This window comes from Macrobrachium nipponense, chromosome 22, assembly GCF_015104395.2.
Source record: "Macrobrachium nipponense isolate FS-2020 chromosome 22, ASM1510439v2, whole genome shotgun sequence".
In the NCBI taxonomy this organism is placed as follows: Eukaryota; Metazoa; Arthropoda; class Malacostraca; order Decapoda; family Palaemonidae; genus Macrobrachium; species Macrobrachium nipponense.
The window spans coordinates 68,286,702-68,307,510 of NC_087213.1; the positions used below are offsets into that span (position 1 = coordinate 68,286,702).

The following is a 20,809-nucleotide window of genomic DNA, read 5'->3' on the forward strand; positions in this document are numbered from 1 at the left end:
TGCATTATTTTGTGATAATATTTTCTCTGTGTTGCTTTTATCGTTTTACAATGTGTTATATACCAAAATGATCGCAATTTAGTGTACATTACAACGAAAAAAAATTACTTGTTACCTTTAACCGTTTTGCGCACAGCGCGATTTGAATACAATTATATGTATATGAAATTTCGTTTTGCGCGTATCATATATCGCATTATTTATATATGATAATGATAATTTTTTTTCATTTCTGATGGTTGCATACTAAACTTCAGCCAATGACAAAAAAAGGAGCCAAAAATGAACTCTTATCTTGAAAACTAAGCGCGCTGTGGTTTTTTGAAAAAAATATTTTTTCCGCTTCCGCGCTTATTCCGAAACACCTCCGGCACACGGGAGACAATTTTTATTTTACCGCTTCGGCGTTTAAGGGTTAAGGGTGAAAACATGATTTCTCTCTATTCTTCTCTGCTATGTGCTTTATCAGCCTGAACTTCCATCAGGTTTTGCTTCTGGTGTGATGGTTTAATTGTCTTGTATATCTCATCAGGAGAATTTAGAGATTTTGCCTTTAAAAGTTATGAAGAATCTTTTGCATTGCTGTATTTTAAGTTTTATCTTTTCTTTTATAAGCTTTTCCACAAGAATTAAACATGGCATATTAAATATAAAACCAAGAAAGGGCAATCAGCGATTGCAACCCTCCTGCAAAGCAAAGATAGTTTAATAACTTACGTTTATTAATTTTCAGCACGTTCATTATGTGCATCTTTAGTAAGATTTAATTTGCTTCCAGGTTTTTTAACATCCTTAGGGGCAGTATGATGTTTGCAACCCCAATAATAATGATACAAATATAAACTTTATGAGCTCATGTTTTAACACACATTTGTTTGTGTTTTAAACATGATAAATTTTTGATCAATTTGTATTTTTCATAACTAACAAAACTGAGGTCTTAACATTAGAATAATCTTCTAACAAGGGAGAACAAGTATTTTAAGAAAAACAAACCGAGTTTGATGAAATTTGGTAAAATCATATATTTGGTGAGTCCCTCCAGAGGGATAAGGTTTGAATGCTATCAGTGAAGATTACTTCAAGTTTACGTATAGTGGAAAATAATCATAAAATCTTCCTAGATATCAACAATACTGCATGGAGAGGCATTGCTTATGAATGTTTTCACTGATTTTATTGATTTTGCTACATTTATTCAGATCTGCATGGCATTCTGCATGAGGGTACCCCATAGAATGCTGATTTGATCCAGCTGACATGACACGGACCTATTTCAAAGGTTATAAGGACATGAGGTCACAAAGATCAGAGAAACACATGACGTTATGGGACAAGTGCTCAGAGTGAAGTTTTATATGTATAAGACTGAACATAAGTAACCTTTAGAATTATTTTTTTTATTTCAGATCAGTTTAACCCTGCTATACTTGCAAAGACATCTACAGTATTGCTTGATTTCTTTGTTGAATGAACCTTTTTTTGTCTATTTTGAATATTTTCCTAGCAATCTACCCACCTGTCCATGTTCTCCAATCCCAGTATACTCCTGCTAAAGACTTTGAACAACACCACAACAAGACTTGCAGTCCACAAACTCCGATCAGACAGAGCTCTCTCCTATCCAACCAAACAGCAGTCCCATGTGTCCTCTTCTCCTTGCTCTGTTATTGTTTCCCATATATTGAACATCAGCCACATATCACCAATACAGAAAATAACAATACCAATGAAAATGAAATAACTCCGACCAAACTGTATATGTACATATAATCAACTATTGTTATTGATTATTATAATTTTTTTGCAGTTCCGCCAGATGTGTCCATATGCAGCACTATCATGAATGAAACAGAAATGAGCCGTGCTCTGACCCATGTTAATGAAACACTACAACAGAGCACTCTAGCTGATGTATCAGTTATGAAGAGGCATTCAGGATCTGATGAATATGGTTAGTTATAATTTACAAACTATTTTGCCGTCTGTTTTGAAATGTGCAGTAGGTATATTACAGTAGACCCCTGCTATTCGTGGCCTCACGGTTCATGGACTTGCCCATTCGCAGATTTTTCTATGGACCGTATATACCCGCTATTCCCAGAAAATTTGCCTATTTGCAGTATTTTTCATTGAGAAATATTCATAAAATATTGTATTTTCCTATCATTTTCATTACTAAATGCACTTTTTGGGATAAAACTATTAAAATGTTCAGCTATACTAATCTTTTTGTGATAAAACTTAAAATGCTTGGCTATAGGCATTTTTACAGTTTTTTCAACTATCAAAATAGACAGTTGTGAGCATTATAAAGGGGGTTTTAAGTATTTGCGGACTTCAGCTATTCACCGGGGGTCTGGTACCCATCCCCCATGAATAGGGGGGTTTATTGTAATCAGTTTGGTTTTCTCCATCAAATAACATTTTTAGGTAAATTACTTATTTTTCTTGTTCAGAATGTTTAGTATTTTAGTTGTGTAGATGGTTAGCATTACTTAAAGTGAAATTTATTTACTGGGAAGTATTTCACCATAAACCTTGAAGGCTTGCACTTGAAACAGAAACAAATCTGGTTTTATTGTAAAGTAATAACAATTATATTTTTCCATTTTACTATACATATCTGGCTTTCTGTCTGGGGACTTCATTATTGCTTTAGGAACCCAACATTTCAAGTAACAAAAAGAAAAACCAATATTTTTTTGGGGGAAATCTATTGTATATTGAAATAATTTGTCAGGAAATACTTCATATGACAATGTGACTATTTTTGGCTATCATTTCACCACTCTTGGCAGTATACAATAAGATGTCTGTATTATGCAAACATATATTTGTGAATAGTACATAAAATTGGGAGTTACTATGAAGATATTTGATGAAGAGGGCTTTTTGTAGAATTGTTTATAAGTAAAGCTGCTAGCTGTCTGTTGTGGGTTCACCTATGTTGATATGCAGTCACAAAATTTTGTTTTCCAGGTAGAGGAGGGTTATGCAAATGCTAAAGCCATCAAAATTGATTAGCTAGTCAAAAGAAGCATGCTTCAAGGTTTATAAAAGATTTGATGGACAATATAGATGGTTGTACTATTGCCCTATAACATAGAACAAAGTAATTTTTGTAAGATGATGAAGGTGACATTAAAATAGAAAAGCTTGTTGTTTAATTAATAGAAATATTTTTTAATAAGTTAAGTGCATTGAATTTTTTCTATTTTTCAAGAAGTTAAGTGTATTGAATTTTTTTTTTTTAACTGGAGGATTTCAGATAATGTTTATTAGTTTAGAAGTGGTTTCATCGGTATGTATTGTACACTTAACACTTAAGAGCTGTGGAGTTGTAATTAAATTTTTATTTTTTTAATTTTAGCATCTCGGGGGTTGATGGCAGTAGAACAACTTGATTTACAAAAGGCATTGAAGGCAGGCCACTTCTTGGATGGTTGTAAGATATTTCTCTCAGGGTTTAGTGGCACCCACATGGAGAAGCTAAGACGGGTACTGAATGCTGGAGGAGCTACAAGATTTAGTCAGCTAACAGAATCGGTATCACATGTTATAATAGGTGAGAGATACTAAATCTTATAAAACATTTTTAACCACCAGATTGTTCCGACGGGAATACAAATGTATGCTTTCATGAAAAGAGTTACTTTTGTAAAGCGTGTCTCGGCTGTCAACATTTTGGTTCTTGCATTGAGAAGAATTTACTTTTGTTTGTGTAAGATTATTGTTCTAATAGTACCTGTGTTTCCTGGAAGTTCTGTGCAAGCTTCCAAACCAAACTCATGAGGGCCATGCCAGATTTCCTTGATTGGCTCTAATGATCAACACATGATGTAAGTTTGTCTGTATGGTAATAGGGTTACATGTCCAGTGGAACTGACAGCCAGGTTTGCAAACATTACATGATTTTTTGACTGCGGAGACAAACAGTAGATGTTGCAGAGAAACAGAAAAGGATAAAATTCCACTAATGAACCAGGACACATGGTTACACTGGCAACAGGTCCTTTAGTAATAAAGAATTTAAGGGTAAGTACAGACCTTTTCTGTAGATTCAAGATCTGTTGGCCTTTTTAAGAGGTACACCAGTGACGCGGACCGCTCTTCACTTCCAGTCAAGAGGTATCTGAGGTCCTCCAGGAAGTTGTCGTCCTCTACCATCAAGGGGCATTGGGCACTTCTGAGTTCTGTCTTCAAACACAGAGGGGTATGGGTCTATCCTCTTACCAGGATCTCAACAATCACATCAAATCTTTTTGATGCATCTAAATAAAGTAAGTCTGATGATGTTGCTTGGAATCTTGACGTGGTTTTGAAGTAGCTTTCAGGTCCATCTTTTGAGCCTCTGTTTTGTCTCGCTAAGGGATTTCACCAGGACGACTCTCTTTCTTGTTTTGTTGGCCACTGCCAGACATATCAGCGAACTGCAAGCGATTGACAAGAGAGTTGATTTTTGCAAGGAGATGCAGTCTGGTCATTCTCTTTATGGTTCTTTGCCAAGAATGAGGACCCTTTCAACCCTCGGCCCCATTCGTTCACCATTAAAATCTTAATGGACATTCTTGGACAGGAAGAAGAAAGGCTTCTTTGCCCTGTCTTAGAATGCTTTGTCTCTTGAGAGACTTGATTTATGAGGCACACTCTTGGATCCAAGGAGACATTGCCTTCCTTTAAGATGAAAACTCATGAGGTCTGGGTTGTCACTACCTCTCTTGCTTTTAGGCATGATTGTCTCTCTCATCCATTTTACAATCTACCTATTGGAATTGCAAGTCGGTTCGCATCATATTAATTGAAAGAAGTGAAAACTGTATATGATAAATGTAGTACCTTAGGACCTTTATCTGCGACTGACATGGTGTAAGGTGTTGAGTCCAGGGGGAGCCTGGGGGTACGTTGTACCTGGAGCACCCACCAGTTTTTTAGTGGTTTTTATTGCAGTGTAAGGTGACAGCTTTGTGTGGTGGTTTTTATTCTGGTGCTACCCCCATGGCAAGGGCACCTTTTTAAGCTTGTGCTAGCCATTGGAAATATCTTCTCTGCAAAGTTTCCCCCCTAAGTAGAGGTAACCCATGGCTATACCGCCACGCCACTACAGGTTAAGTCCATTGAGATGAGCACCAACCAGAGCTCTTTCAAAGCCATTATGTTTGCTTAATGTTTTGGAGTAGAATACCTCTAATGTATCCCACCTCCTGTCAATGTGGATTCAGCTATGTAATTACTTGGAAAGTTACTTATACAAAAATGTTATTTTGAAGGTAAAATAAAGTTTCATATACATATACTTACCAAGTAATTACTGAATCAGAGCCCTCTCTCCTCCCCTTGCATGGACATTAGGGACAAATGAATTGCTATGTTGTTCGTATTCTTCGCTGAAAGTAGCTTGTCACCTACACACAAACAAAAGCACTACCGCAAATTTTGAATTTTATGCTGCTGTGGTTTAGAAAACAAATAGCTATGTAATTAGTTGGTGAGTATATACAGGCGGCCTGCGGTTAACTGCGCAATCGCTCAACGGCGAATTGGTTTTACAACTGTTATCAAAAATATTCATTAAAAAAATAAGACATTTTAAGGTATTTTTACGGCACAATATTTGGTCAACAGCGCCGCTATTGCTGTTATGTCTAACGAGTACATACATTTGTGGGAATACCGTTCAGTCCATAAAGGGTATGCAAATGGGTATTAGGGTAAAATATATACCTTTGACGCTGTTCTATGCCGAAAATATCGAGTTAAATGAGTGCAAATTTAGCTATGGATGTGTTGATTTATAAATGTTCATGCTTTTATGTTTAAAATGTGTATGAAAATGTATTACGTATAGGTATTTTTATTTTGCGCATAAATATGATACAAAGGCAACTTTTGAAACTGCCCTTCACATTATCAAATATGATGTATTTTCATGTTCATTCTTGTGAGCCGCCGTCTGCCGCTCTTCCGAAAATGTAGTTAAAAAAAGTGCAAATTTAGCGATCAATGTTTCAATATTATAAATGTTCATGCTTTAATGTTTAAAATGTGTATGCAAATGTATTATGTATAGGGTATTTTTAATTCTGCACAGAAATATAATACTAAGGCAGCTTTTGAAATTGCCCTTCACATTATCAAATACGATGTTTTTTCATGTTCATTCTTGTAAGCAGCTGCCTGCCGCTCTTCCAAAAATATAGAGCTAAAAAGAGTGCAAATTTAGCAATCGATATGTCGATTTAATAAATGTTCATGCTCTTATGTTTAAAATGTGTATGAAAATATATTACGTATAGGGTATTTTTATTTTTGTACATAAATCTGATACAAATTAAGGCAGCTTTTGTAACTACCCTCCACATTGTCAGAGGATGTTTTTTTATGTTCGTTCTTGTCCGGCACTGTTCCGAAAAATGCATGGTGTTATTTTATTAATTATGCATCTTTTCCATAAATCCTTTAAAAAGTTATACATTACGTCACTGTATCCAGTAATATTGTATGTGTTCTCATATTATTGTATTATAAAATACTATGGCAAATCTAAGCTAGTATTCCGCGGAGCGGCCAATGTTTTAGTTTCAAATCAGCTGATGGCGAACACGAGTTTGTTTCACCATATTTAACGCAATTCTGAGCGAATTTTTTGCTTCTAGTTAGCATAAACGAATATCTAGATACTTGATTTATATCAGACAAGGTTATTTTTCCTTATACGACATTTTTAGGTGGAAATCTGAATTGAATATGTTTCGTTGTGATTGTGAACTTTTTTTGTTTTTGTTAACAGATTACATTGCGGCATGTTTATTGCGTGAAAAAATTACATGATGCCGTTCGCAATTTTCCTTTATATCATCATAATACGAACTTTACGTTATGTATCTTATATCGGCGTGAAACCAACAGTAAAATGTGTTCTTTCAAGCCCAGTAGCTTTGATTAAAATTATTTTATCAATTTTATCTACGGTTGTGTTTGATGGCATACGTTTACTGGAGTTTTATCCTTGTTGCTGATGCATGATAATATACATTAGCAGCTTGAACAGTTTTCTCAGCTTCAGTTATAACTAGGTTTAAATTTAACAGTATATTTCCCGATTGAACTTTGATCTATATTGCTCTTTGATCTAAAGCGAATAAAGTTATTACATTAAGATATCTCAGTTCTATTCTACTTAACAGTCATTTATAACAACTACGGTAATAGTGTACTATAGTATGATGATTGAAATACAAGCCAAACGGATGTTATCAAATTTGGTTGTACTTAAAAAAAAAAATAGTTTCGCATTCGATTGTTCATGGCTGTACTAGTTTATGCAAAGAGTATAACGTTAAAACCATACTTTCATCATTCTCTTTTGCTGTTTTTGAACTTATGTAACGAGAAGATGGGATAAAGTTAGGCTTTTGTAATTTGGTCTCTCATAAAATCGGATTATCGTAAGACTAATTATCGTAACTTAAACACTACAGCTACCTGTACACTGTATAACACTGTATTATGTCTTTACATACTCTAGACACTCAAAGGATTATAGCTAGGCTTTTTTCACCTTACAGTATTTATAATACGTACAATTAATCAAGTAACTTGCTCCTATTGGCCTGGCACTCACATTTATGGATTTGACATTTTTTTAGTATTTTTTACTCTGCACCGATGATAGGCTAATGTTAATCTTCTTCAATAGGAAAAGTTGTGGAGGAGCACATGAACACTATTTTGTCATGGAACTCAAAACCCCATGTTGTATATGGAGACTGGATCACTGAGAGCATAAAACTCCAAAAACCTGCTGATGAAGGCCCATTTTCATATGCACAAGGCAATCAAGCTTCACCAAAGAAACCCGAAACTACTTCTAGGAAGTCTTTGCTCTCGGAAAATCGGAAACTGCTCCCAGATAGCAATGAAACCTTTGTTGATGAGGATTTAATGAAAAAGTATCTGAAGCAACCAGGAGAAACTGCTGCAGAGGAAACACTGAATATGTCCTCCTTTCCTGATTCTCAACAAAGTACAATTCCTGGCATTTTTCACGGTATGTAATGGTTACTCAGTAGAGATTTCAAAATGTTTAGATTGACATATTTTTGCATTATTTATTAATATTAAGTGCCCTTGAAGGATTAGAAAATTTTCTCCTTTTCTAATTCCCAAGTAAGTATAATTCCTAGATTTTATTCTGGTATGAAATGGTCATACCATCGTTCCCTGTAGAATTACAGATTTTTGAATATTTAATAAATTATTTTATTTTTCACTATTTTTAATGCTTCATGGTACTTAAGACATTATATTTGATTTTGTGGATTTGTTTATATAAATGAGGTATACTTTTCAGAAGTACTCTATATCCTCTTAGTACAACATGGAGTAAGAAAAATATTCACATACAGTAGGGCCTCGTTAATCGCTGGGGGATAGGGCCCAGAACCCCCCGTGATAAGTAAATACCCGTGTTATCCTGGTACCCCCACTAAAATTGCTTTAAACTGCCTACTTTAATAATTAACCCACCCAAGACCACTATTTCAATGTTATAATGCCTACTTTGTTCAAGCACCAAATATGTCTTCAACTATCACCTTAAACTAAATTCAAGACAGTTTCAAAGTTATTCTTTCCTATCTTCAATTTCCCCTTCATCAGATCAGCAAACAAAAGTATAATTACCTAACAATTCCTTTCTATTTTCATGATTTGGCTGCTGCACCAAACTAGAAGTACATAGTATATCTATTTCGTGAATGAACATATTTATGATAAAAAAAACATGATATACTGTAATGATTACAGCACCCAACTATAATATTAATGTATAAACAGCAAAATAACAAGCAATAAAATCTATTTTTGTCTTTTGTTTACGTTTAGAATCAGCTGATGCACGTTATTACCGAAATTATCTTGGAAAACAATTTAGTTGCTAAAGAAACTAATTTATTAATGGAATTATTATTATTTTTAACTTTGTACATAATCCTTAGAATAGAATATCTCATTAAGAAATATTTCATAGATACAGTGACTTCATATTTCCCATAATTAATAGAGATAGAGAGAGAGACGAGAGAGAGAGAGAGAGAGAGAGAGAGACGAGGAGGGGAGAGATGAGAGAGAGAGAGAGAGAGCGCAGCTTGGGATGAGAGTAACTGTTGAATAGCTTGAGAGAGCAGCTTGGGACGAGAAATACTGTTACTAGCTTAGCTGGGAGAATAACAAAATGAAATTTGTATTTTAAATATTTTTTTGGTGATAAGAAATGAAACATGGATAGTGATAAGATATTCTTTGTATACTGTTATAATGTGAAAATCTTGAGTCAACTATAAAACGTTGTATTGAAGCAGTTTCGTAAATCACAGAATAATAGATCAGTATTATAGTTTTTTTCTGTAAGTGATGAGAGAGAGAGAGAGAGAGAGAGATTTTGCTATTTACATTCATAGTATTTGAAAATTTGTAAATGAGTGTATCCTGAAAATGCATTTAGTCATGAAAAGAAGAAGAAAACACAGTAATTAGTGAATCTTGCTCTATGATAAAATTCGAGATTTCGTTAATTTCCGGGGATATACGTAGTATTTGGGCTCCACAAAAAAAGTAAGTAAAGTGATTTATGACAGAATTTAGAGGATACTTACGTAAAAATACATCGGTAGTTTTGTAGAACGGTGTAACCACTCACATTGTGTAAAAATAGTATGTACCAACGAGACTAGGTTTGGTGAACGTCACGGTTGTCATACGTATTTTTTCGTGAATGAATATACATTTATGATAAAAAAAATAGTTACTGTACTGCTTAGAGTACCATACTGTAAAATTAATGTAATCACATCAAAATAAAGTAATCATTGCATGCTGTAAGACATGAAAGTGTATTTTTATCTTTGAAAAATGCATTCCCCAAGGAATTATTCCTTGAAGAGGCTTTTTATTATGAAGATATGCCAATAATATATAAGATATGCGTTTTATTATGAATATATGACAATAATATATAAGGTAAAAATGGTTTTATTACATTTACGCTTCGTCGCCGATCGCAAACAACAATACGATAATCTATGACAATTATCGTTTGTATGACTGCAGCGTTCAGAGAAGTTGATTACGTTATACCAAAACAATAATGAAGTTCGTATTGAAAAGTAATATTTTCCTAAATGTTATTACTACTGTAATTACACTACTGCTATTAACATTTCTAAAAGGTTAAGAATGGCAAAGGTGCTGTTAAGTGTAACTCAATGTTTACGTTTCTGCTGGCCGTTCAACTACAAGTTGATGTCAATGATGTGGAATTATTCCATGAACAGGCTATAATATTAGAAAGATATGCCAATAATATATAAGGTGAGAATGGTTTTATTACCTTTATTGTCAGTTAATATCATAATGTGAATCTGTTCATGCATTTGCTGGTTACCGAACCGGACAAGGCTTAGCCTACAAGCCCTCGATGCTGCGATTCATACCAGTGATATAGATTGAGAAGTGGTCCGAGGAAAAACCCGTGATTAACTGAATCCGTGATTGCTGATCCGCGACTAAGCGAGGCCCCACTGTATTGCAGAGTCATCATATCTGTATATGAAAAATATTTCCACTGGAGAGTATTAGGTTCTTTTGAGTGGCAGGTTTAATAGATTTATTAATGGACAGAACCTGAATCAAGATTATATTTTTAATTTATTTTATAAAAACAATATAAAGACATAATGTAAGTTAACCCTCTTACGCCGACTGGACGTATTTTACGTTGACATTTTTTGTCTCTCGTGTGCCGACTGGACGTATTTTACGTCGACGTACAAAAGTTTTTTTTTTAAATTCGCGGAAAAATACTTTTAGGCCTACCAGCCGAAAACTTTTGAATCAACGCGCCTTGGGGGATGCTGGGAGTTCACGGATCAAGGTGTTGTTGTTACAATCGTTACGCAGGCGCACAAGCGCGAATCTTTCTTTTGCCGCACTAAAAAGTATCTGTGACACATCACAGAAATTATTTCGTCACTTTGACATAATTTTTGTACCATTGTAAATTAGCCGTTACATGAAGTATTATATATGAAAATGTGCGCATTTTTATGTAGAATACAACAATAAAATACTCATGATTGTAGCTTTTATCAGTTTTGAGATATTTTCTTTCATGTAAATAACGATAATTGCCAAAATTTCAACCTTCGGTCAACTTTGACTACCGAAATGGTCGAAAAAAAAAAAACGCAATTGTAAGCTAAAACTCTTTATTTAGTAATATTCAATTATTTTACCTTTCTTTTGCAACTAATTGAAAGTCTCTAGCACAATATTTCGATTATGGTGAATTTATGAAAAAACTTTTTCCTTACGTCCGCGCGGTAAACTCTTCCGAAAAAAATCATACATGCGATTGTGGTAATGTTTGCACCATTTTAAAATTAGCTGTTACCTAAAGTTTTATATAGGGGAAATGTGCGCAATTTCATGCACATACTCAAAAACAACCCATGGTTGTAGCTTTTATCAGTTTGAGATATTTTCATATAAATAATGATAATTGCCAAAATTTCAGTCCTTCGGTCAACTTTGATTCTACCGAAATGGTCGAAAAACGCAATTGTAAGCTAAAACGCTTAATTCTCCGTAAATATTCAAGCATTTACCTTCATTTTGCAACAAATTGGAAGTCTCTAGCACAATATTTGATTTATGGTGAATTTATGAAAAAATAAAATTTTCTTTACATCCGCGCGTAACTCTTCCGAAAAAATCATACGTGCGATTGTGGTAATGTTTGCATTATTTTAAATTAGCCGTTACATAAAAAGTTTTATATATGAAAATGTGCGCAATTTCATGTAGAATTAACAACTAAAAATAATTTGAAGGTTGTAGCTTTTCTCATTTTTTAAATCTTTGCATATAAATCACGATAAATAGAAAAAAAAACCACGTTCGGTCAACTTTGACTTTACCGAAATGGTCGAAAAACGCAATTGTAAGCTAAAACTCTTACAGTCTAGTAATATTCAGTCATTTATCTTCATCTTGAAACAAATTCGATCTCTAGCAAAATATTTAGATTTATGGTGAATTTAAAAAAAAATCTTTCCTTCCTCCGCGCGTGGATTCTCCGCCACAAATCTCTGAAATGCGTACGTCCCATTCTCGGAATATTTGCTCTGTTTCATATTAGGCATTTCATAGAGTTTTATATATGAAATGTGGCACGAATTTTATGTAAAAATAATAAAACTAAAAATATTGAAGGTTGTAGCTTTTCTTATTTCTGAAATAATTGCATATAAAAAATATATATATAAAAAAATTCGACATTCGGTTCAACTTTAAACTCGTCAGATATGGTCGAAAAATGCAATTGTAAACTAATACTCTTACAGTATAGTAATATTCAATCATTTGTCTTCAGTTTGAAAGAAATTGGAAGTCTCTAGGACAATATTTAGATTTATGTGAATTTTTGAAAAAATATTTGTTTACGTCCGCGCTTTACTAATTCATGCATTTATTTTGGTGATAATATTTTCTCTGTGTTGCTTTTATCATTTACAATGTGTTATATACCGAAATGATCGCAATTTAGTGTACATTGCAACGAAAATAAAAGTAACTTGTTACCTTTAACCGTTTTGCGCACAGCGCGATTTGAATACAATTATATATGAAATTTCGTTTTTGCGCTATCATATATCGCATTATTTGTATATGATAATGATAATTTTTTTCATTTCTGATGGTTGCATACTAAACTTCAGGCAATGTCAAAAAAAGGAGCCAAAAATGAACTCTTAATCTTGAAAACTAAGCGAGCGTTGTGTTTTTTGACAAAAAAAAAAAATTTTCTGCTTCCGCGCTCACTCCGAAACCCTCCTCGGCATACGGGAGACAATTTTTTATTACCGCTCCGGCGTAAGAGGGTTAATTACAGGGTTTCTGTATCCTAATTATTAGCAGTTATCACTTGACCATCGATGGATGGTCTCTTGTTTGCCAATATTTCCTGAGTTGTATTCTAACAGAGATCTTTCACTTTCACAATTCTTCCCTGATCTTTTTTCTACTGCCAAGAGCAACCAGATATGCCTGAACAGCAGCACCAATAAGGAGTAATGGGCCTCGCTGTCAAAACGTTCAGCAGTTCCTTAGGTCCTTTATTTCTCACACTGGAACTGTGAAACAAACTCCTTGAGGAGGATGTGCAATTGAGCTTCAAAAGTTCAAGCAAAGATGCAGTCAATTATTACTGTAATACAGTTCTCCTTGTATTTTAATAATTAAATTACATTTTTATCTGTATTTATTAAATATGTTAATTTATTTCTTCTTTACTAATAACTGATCTCTTCTTTTCATATTTCCTATTATCACCTTCTGTTATGTCTTTCAAATGAACATCATATTTGTTGCAAGCTTTGAATTTTTAAGTAAATGGGTCCTGTGAGCTTGTTCCATATGAAAAAGGTTCATGTTGTTATTGATAATAATATTAATAATAATGAGCAATTATTGTTAATTACCTTTGGTTTCTGTATTAACTTTTAGTCATTAATATTTCTGGGAATTAAAATCAAACTTTTCTAATAATGTTATGTCGGTCAAAGAGATGTCAGATCTAGATGAATAAGGAAATTTTGAAAATTAATTGGGTTTATATACTCTGTTTTTTTCCATCTCTCCACCCGCCTGTGGTGTTTGCGTATGGTAACACTGCGTCCCGGGCTTTAGATAGTTACGCTATGTGCACGTTTTAGGTAAATAAAAGGATATCTGGGTGCACATTTGCAGCTGAAAAGTCTTTTAATAATTTACTGTACGCGAATTACACCGTTAATATTTGAAATAGGATGTTATTATTATTGTTGAATGTAAGCTGAATGTAACTATCTAAAGCCTGGGATGCAGTGTTACCATACACAAACAACACAAGCGGGTGGACAGATGGAAAAAAAACCGAGTATAGTTTCCAAAGCAAAATCATACCTTTTTTTGGAAGTTGTCTTAAAATTTTTGTAATACACTAGTTTTTGAATATGTATGCATTTTTTAGTAGTAATTATTCAAAAATGTCAAACAAACAACAATCATCACTAAATATTTTCCTGAAAGTTGTGAAGTGAGGGGGTGGGGTGGGAGGACGGATGTAATTATGTCACATTACTTGACATATTCTGACCAAAAGAGTAGATGTTACCACTCCCTGATCAAATCAGTTTCTCTCTCTCTCTCTCTCTCTCTCTCTCTCTCTCTCTCTCTGGGCACAGGTTTCTTTGAATATGTCATAGTGGTAACTCTCTCTCTTTCTCTCATTCTCTGTTTTAGCTGGAAGGGTTAGAAGTATGTATATAGTGGTAACTCTCTCTCTTTCTCTATTCTCTGTTTAGCTGGAAGGGTTAGAAGTATGTATCTATTTTGTACTGGTACTAATGTTTAAGATGACTTTGAAAATTATATTAATAGATAGATTTTAAAGATTTATGCAGTAATAGGATAATAATTTAAGGTATAATTGATGGAGGATGATACTTAATGTATTCATTTGGTATTTGAATTTTCAAGATAGGCTGTTAAGGCTGTTTAAGCATTTTGAGAGGGGGGGGGGGAGTATTTGTTGGTTTTAACTATTCTGGGAGGCGGGTGCCTGGTCCCTATCCCCTGCAAATACCATGGGTCTGCTGTAATCTTAATGTAGTTGTTTTTCCTATCTCATCGAAAATCTGAAACTAATGCTATAGCAGTTTAAATGTATGTACATTTTGTGCTAGTTGAACAGCTGTTATACTGGCATCTATTGAAACCAGCCTGTTGACAATTTTTTTTTCCTTCAACATTAACTGGGTGAGATTTTGGACAAAGAACCAGATGTTTTAAGGATGGAAAAGAATGGTTTAACAAAGCTAAGATTTTATCGCTAGAGAGACAAGTTTTTAAAGTACACAAGTAACCTGAAGACATGGGTAAGCTCTGGCAGTAGTCTTGGAAAAACAAAGCCAGGATTATTTAGTATTTATTGTACTAAGAAGAGGGTGCAATTGATGAATTTTTTCTTTCAGGTAAACTTTTCACAATAACAGGCTACAACCAGAAATCCCTTGAAGATTTTGTTACTGCCATAAGAGAGCATGGCGGAGAGGAGGTCTCTTTGGATTATGAAGGGAAGGTTGATTATTCTATCACAGATTTTGAAGGCAGTGGTGCAGTTCATGGCAAAGCAAAAGAAATTGTAACCCACAGTTTTTTGGAAGACTGCTTTGATGCAGAAAAACGTGAAGTAAGTATTTCTTTTCTGCATTACTGTAAATGTATACATGTACGTATTATATTTGAAACCTTTTAAATTTTTTTGTTTAACATTAGATGGCATTTTAGAGTTGCATGCTAATGATAAAGGGGTTGCCTTGTGGTTTCTTATAGTATGTATTGTTTGAACAACATTTAGGATTAAATGATGCTTTGAAAGAACATCAGTTTTGGAGTATATCTGCTACTGCATTGATGAAATATGAACATTGTAATGTCTTTATGTTATGGTTGGTAAAGATTCTGAATGACTCACCAATCTTTTCTGTTTTTCAGGAACCAGTGCTTGTTGATGTAGAATATTATCACTTGCCATCTAAGTTTATTGAGGGCCAGTATCCACTGAAAGACTGCACATTTGCCATATCTGCTTATACTGGCATTGAGAGGCAATTTTTAGTTTCTCTTGCCACTTGCCTTGGTGCTCAGTAAGTAGCTTGAGTCTGGAAATGTTTCTTCTTGGCCTTTGTGTGAAACAGAAGAATAATTTATTTGATCAGTGCCCTCAGTAGCCTTAAGAGAATTTAAGATGCATTAGATAAAACTTCTTGAGAGAGAGAGAGAGAGAGAGAGAGAGAAAGAGAGAGAGAGACGAGAGAGAGAGAGAGAGAGAAGAGAGAGAGAATGAGAGAGAGAGAATAACAATAACATGACAGCTTGTTTTCCTGCTTCTGCAGATTCATCAGTTAATCTGTTGGCAGTTCCCCAAGATTGTCTACTGAATCGTTTGTTAATCTGTTGGAAATTCTCCAAGATCTCTATAGTGTAGCAAAGTTTGGAATATTGGTAGTTCGTCTTGAACTTGGTGGTGATTTAGTGGTTCTCCAAACAGATCTCTGGTCTTTTGATGTCTGCACAGGGAGAGGAGAGGCAGCAAAATCAAAATAAGCAGACATCAGAAGATCAGGGAATTGCTTCAAGAACTATTGAACAATGATCAAGATTAGGACAAACAACCACTATGTCAACTTCCACAATGCTACAACTATCTCAATGAGAATTTCCAACAGGGAATGAGTGGTTTGTCAATTACTTACAAGGTAAACAAGATGGCATGCTATTGTCTCTTTCTTTCATGACAAAGTTTTCTTTAATGTTGAAATTATGAGAGCGTGATATATTTATTATGAATGATTGATTCACCATAAGAATAGTGTTGTGCTTTTTTTCACCTAATCAATTGAATTCTTTTCATACACATATACAAACCTTGTTCTTTATATATGGGATTTAATTTCAGCACAAGCTGGAATTGGCTGTTAAACTTGAAACAAGGTGATTATTGTTAGTTGGCGACCGACGCCATGGGAGGAAGACCTGCCATCCAATCTGTACACATTAATTTTTTCTTTTGGCTGCAGCCTGAGACAGACGTTTTTTTTTGCTGCCTACCATTCAAATTATTTATTAATTTTATTTCGTTTTTGAATATAAATGTTTTGAGATATTTTGGAAATACTGTAACCTTACAACATGTCTGCTCTTTTTCGTTTTGCTTAATTCATTCCTTTTTGCTACATAGTTTTAAATACACAGTTATCATCTCATTTTAGCCTTATGAGCATTTTTCTTTGATATTCTCTCTAACATTTTTAGCCTTTTGATGTAACACAAACCCAACTCTGCCTGTGTTTGTTCTTATTCTGTTAGTATATCTTTTGTCTTACAATTTCCAAGGAGAGAGAGGGAGCCTTTCACCTCCAACTGTTGTATTTTTAGACACTTTCCCAACCTTGATTTACCAAACAACCTTGTTCTGCATCTTTTCTCTATTCTGAAGTGTTTTTTATATGAAACAAGGTTTTTATTTCTACCACGGAAGTTGTTGAGATTGAGAGGCTTGAGATGGTAGAGAGTTCTCTGTCTACCAGTGTGGTGATGTTGTAAACACATAATACAAGCGCTGTACTGCTTTCAAGCATGGAACCCTTTTTCTCTTCACACAATGAGGAAGCCGAGGTTGATGTTGTAGGACCCCTAAAATTTATTGGCTTTGGCAAAGTGTCTTGCAAGTCCAGTAGCTTTTCCTCTCTATGGTTCCTGTCTACAGTTCTTGCTCCATCTTTTGGGGGGAAATCAGGCACTCCTTCACTCCTTCCCCCGCCTCTACGTTCCTGTCCGGAGGATGATGAAATCCCAGGATAGTTTTCTTGATGATTTCATTATTGTTTTCACTTGCTTTGTTGTTTATGTTGTATTCACAGTCTTTCTGGCTTCTTCCATCCCGGAAGATGGTACTCCTTCGGAGAGACAGCCTACAAGCCAGTCGACTTCAGGTATGCCCTCCTGCATTCGTCGTTAGTTGTGCAGTAGAAGTTGAGCCTTTGCCTTTGTCTTTTGCTGTACGTCATGGCTGTGTCTTCCCCTGGCGTTCCTACCCAATTTTACATCTGCCGACAGTGCAACTCCCATTAATCATGTTCTTCCCTTCCTTCCATTTTCCCTCAGGACATGGGCAAGTATTTCTTCAGTTCTACAGATCCTGGGATATGTGTGCTGCACTTCCTGCAAATTCCCTTTCGGGAACAGTTCCTCGGTGCTGTTTTCAGCGATGTTGCCACAGTTTTCCAGACAAATTAGATGAAAATACACTCTCCAAGGAAGGCAGATACATGGCAGTGCAATTTTGCACCCCTGTGTCTTTGCTTCAAGTTGTGAACCTGAGAAGGTGGAAGTAATCTTTGCCCTTGCCACTATGATGAAGTCCGTGACATTTTGATGTTGCTACAGTGACTGAACATCTTTAGCCAAAGCTTCGCTTGCCAAGGAAGTGCAGCCACGCAGATGTTGCACGGCTGTGTCCTCTACAAAATACTACACAACCGAGAAACAACTATCATGGTTGTTTTCACTAATTTCATATATCTCCTTAGGCTCTCCCCAGTCTATGACTATAGACTTGGAGCTCCCTATTATTAGCCTGAATGAATGTCGAAGTATGTGGAGGTTCTGCACATTCCGGATTAGGAACGTTACCATGGTATACCACATCCGCAGCCGGTCCCCCAATAAGTTCACATAGTGGATGGATCCCTCTTTGCAGAATGTTTCCCAACAACATGATTGGCTGGTATCCTATGTCTGGTAAATGTCCCATCATTCACTTTGTTGTTAACAAGATCATCAGTGTCTCCATGGCACTGTAGGCGGCGGCTTCGGCTCTGTTCTACATGAGGGGCATTGATGACACTTGTGGACGTGTGGGACACAACTCCCACCAATGTTCATGTGCTTCCCCCTCCCGCTCATGTTTATGAAGAAATTGCAGCAACCTCCTGGAGCACCCTACGTGTATTTCAGGCAACGACTACATCCGATGAATGGGATCGTTCTACCAGAATTTCACAAATGCATGCATCCATGGGGACTTCAACATTCTACAGGTAGGATAGGAATATTTGTCTAGTTGTTCCTACTCACACTTGTTAATAAACATGTACAGTCAACCCCTGGTACAGGCAGTCCCAGGTTGCCAGCGATCCGGTTTTTTATGGTGCTAGTCTAGCAGCATCATAATGCGCTGATTTCCAGTTTCAGTGCTGATTATAAAGCTATGGCGCTGATACATACCTAACAGGTGCCATTAACTGGTTATCAGCATCATAAGTGCCATAAATCGCCCTATTTTAAGTTATTGGAGATTTTGCATGTCTTCTTTCTAATAGAACGGAACCCCCACCCAGTTAACTGGGGACCTGCCTGTATTTGCAGGGGAAAGGGACCACAACCACCCCATTGAACAAGCTAAAATCTGGGAATACGTGACATCCCTACCTCTAAAAACACTTGCTATAACTGCAATATTTTAGTAGCTCAAACACCAAAGACTCCCCTCTAAAACATTTATAACTGCCTATTTTAATAAAGTTTCAAACACCAAATGTATACCTTAAAACTATCATTCTACACCAAATACACCTTAAACTATCATCCTAAACCTCTTTAATATCATTTCAAAGTCATCTTATAACATTTCCCCTAAAAATATATGGCTTACAACTACGCATCAAACTAATCAAGGTACCCCTAAGAGAGAGAGACAGAGAGAGAACAAAAATACATATGCACAATAAAAATATTTAATAAACTAGTGACAGTACGTACACAATGGTAAATAAATATTAATTCACAAAGCAAAATTGTAGTATACAGTATCAGTAAACTTTAAACTAAAATCAGTCATAAGAAAGTAAAAAATTCGTCAAAGTTTCTTCAGCCCAATTGAGTTTCTGTACAGCGTATAATTGCCGTGTTAACTGCATCCAATGAAACTTTCAGCCATGGCCTGTGTGGCTGTCCTATAGCATTGCTGGATGCATAATCATGGCTAACTTTAACCTTAGATAAGATTAAAATTACTGTGGCTAGAGGGCTGCAATTTTGTGTTTGATAATAGGAAGGTGGATGATCAACATACCAATTTGTAGCCCTTCTAGCCTCAGTAGATTTTAAGATCTGAAGGTGGACAGAAAAAGTGTGGATGGACTGACAAAGCCATCTCAATAGTTTTCTTTTACAGAAAACTAAAAAGAGGGAAACTCCCTCGCAAATCATCTGAGCTACAAGCTAATCAGCAACTAGCAAAGCAGGTTCCCTGCTGTGTGATTTGCTACTTCTAGCCCTTCCAGCCAATAGCTCCTTTTCTATCTATCCATCTCTCACATTCTTTGAGTGTCCTTGGCAGAGAGAGAGAGAGAGAGAGACTGACTCTTGGCCCAGGTGCTGTCCCACAACATATTCAATATGTCAAGATGATTGACAGTTAGGCCATCGTCCCTCCACTTAAGTTCCCAGGTACTGACCCCCAACATAGTATGTCGATGATTATCTAGTTTACTATATTTCCCTTTATGAATTATTTTGCTTTGTTTACATTAATAATATTTCAAAATTAGTAAATCATTTATTTAACATACAAGCAAGCACAATACACATATATGTTACATATGCATAAAAATTTTCTCTTTTATCTCAGAGAGAGAGAGAGAGAGAGGGAGAGAGAGAGAGAGAGAGCGCACATACACTCTTGATGGTACATACCAGAGCATCGAGCTACAAGCTGTGTGTTGGCTACTTCCACCCTCTTCTGGCCAATAGCATGTTGTCATGGAGGGAGAGAGGGAGTGAGGTGAACATCATTTTTTTTTATGTAGTTCATATTACGATGATAGTGAGGGATTTTTCATAACAAAGATGTACTGTCATGAAAATACATGCAACTTACCAGCAGATATACTTAGCTTATGTCTCCGACGTCCGACAGAAATTCGAATTTCGTGGCACATGCTGCAGGTAGGTCAGGTGATCTACCCCCCTGCCGCTGGGTGGCGGGAAATAGGAACCATTCCGTTCTAGAACAGATTTTCTCTGTCGCGGTAGTGTCAACATATGTTGTTTGCTACCTCCTGACTTGATTTCGTTTTTCATCGCCATCAATCTTCTGGGCTGTCTTTTGCAGGAAAGTACTGGGTCTTTGGTTCGGCATACG

The 20,809-nt window shown here is 35.6% G+C and overlaps 1 protein-coding gene across 4 annotated transcripts in view; it reads left to right on the forward strand.

Moving 5' to 3' along the window:
* LOC135198778 (DNA topoisomerase 2-binding protein 1-like) overlaps positions 1 to 20,809 on the forward strand; it is a 116,850-nt gene that overhangs the window by 16,566 nt on the left and 79,475 nt on the right. For all 4 annotated transcript variants that reach the window (XR_010310884.1, XM_064226707.1, XM_064226705.1 and 1 more), the window contains 5 exons: positions 1,811 to 1,954; positions 3,374 to 3,568; positions 7,700 to 8,050; positions 15,075 to 15,292; positions 15,598 to 15,749. Coding sequence is in view for 3 of the 4 variants with exons in the window: in XM_064226707.1 (XP_064082777.1) it covers positions 1,811 to 1,954; positions 3,374 to 3,568; positions 7,700 to 8,050; positions 15,075 to 15,292; positions 15,598 to 15,749 (1,060 nt within the window). In the remaining variant the exon portion in view is untranslated. The remainder of the gene's footprint in view (positions 1 to 1,810; positions 1,955 to 3,373; positions 3,569 to 7,699; positions 8,051 to 15,074; positions 15,293 to 15,597; positions 15,750 to 20,809) is intronic.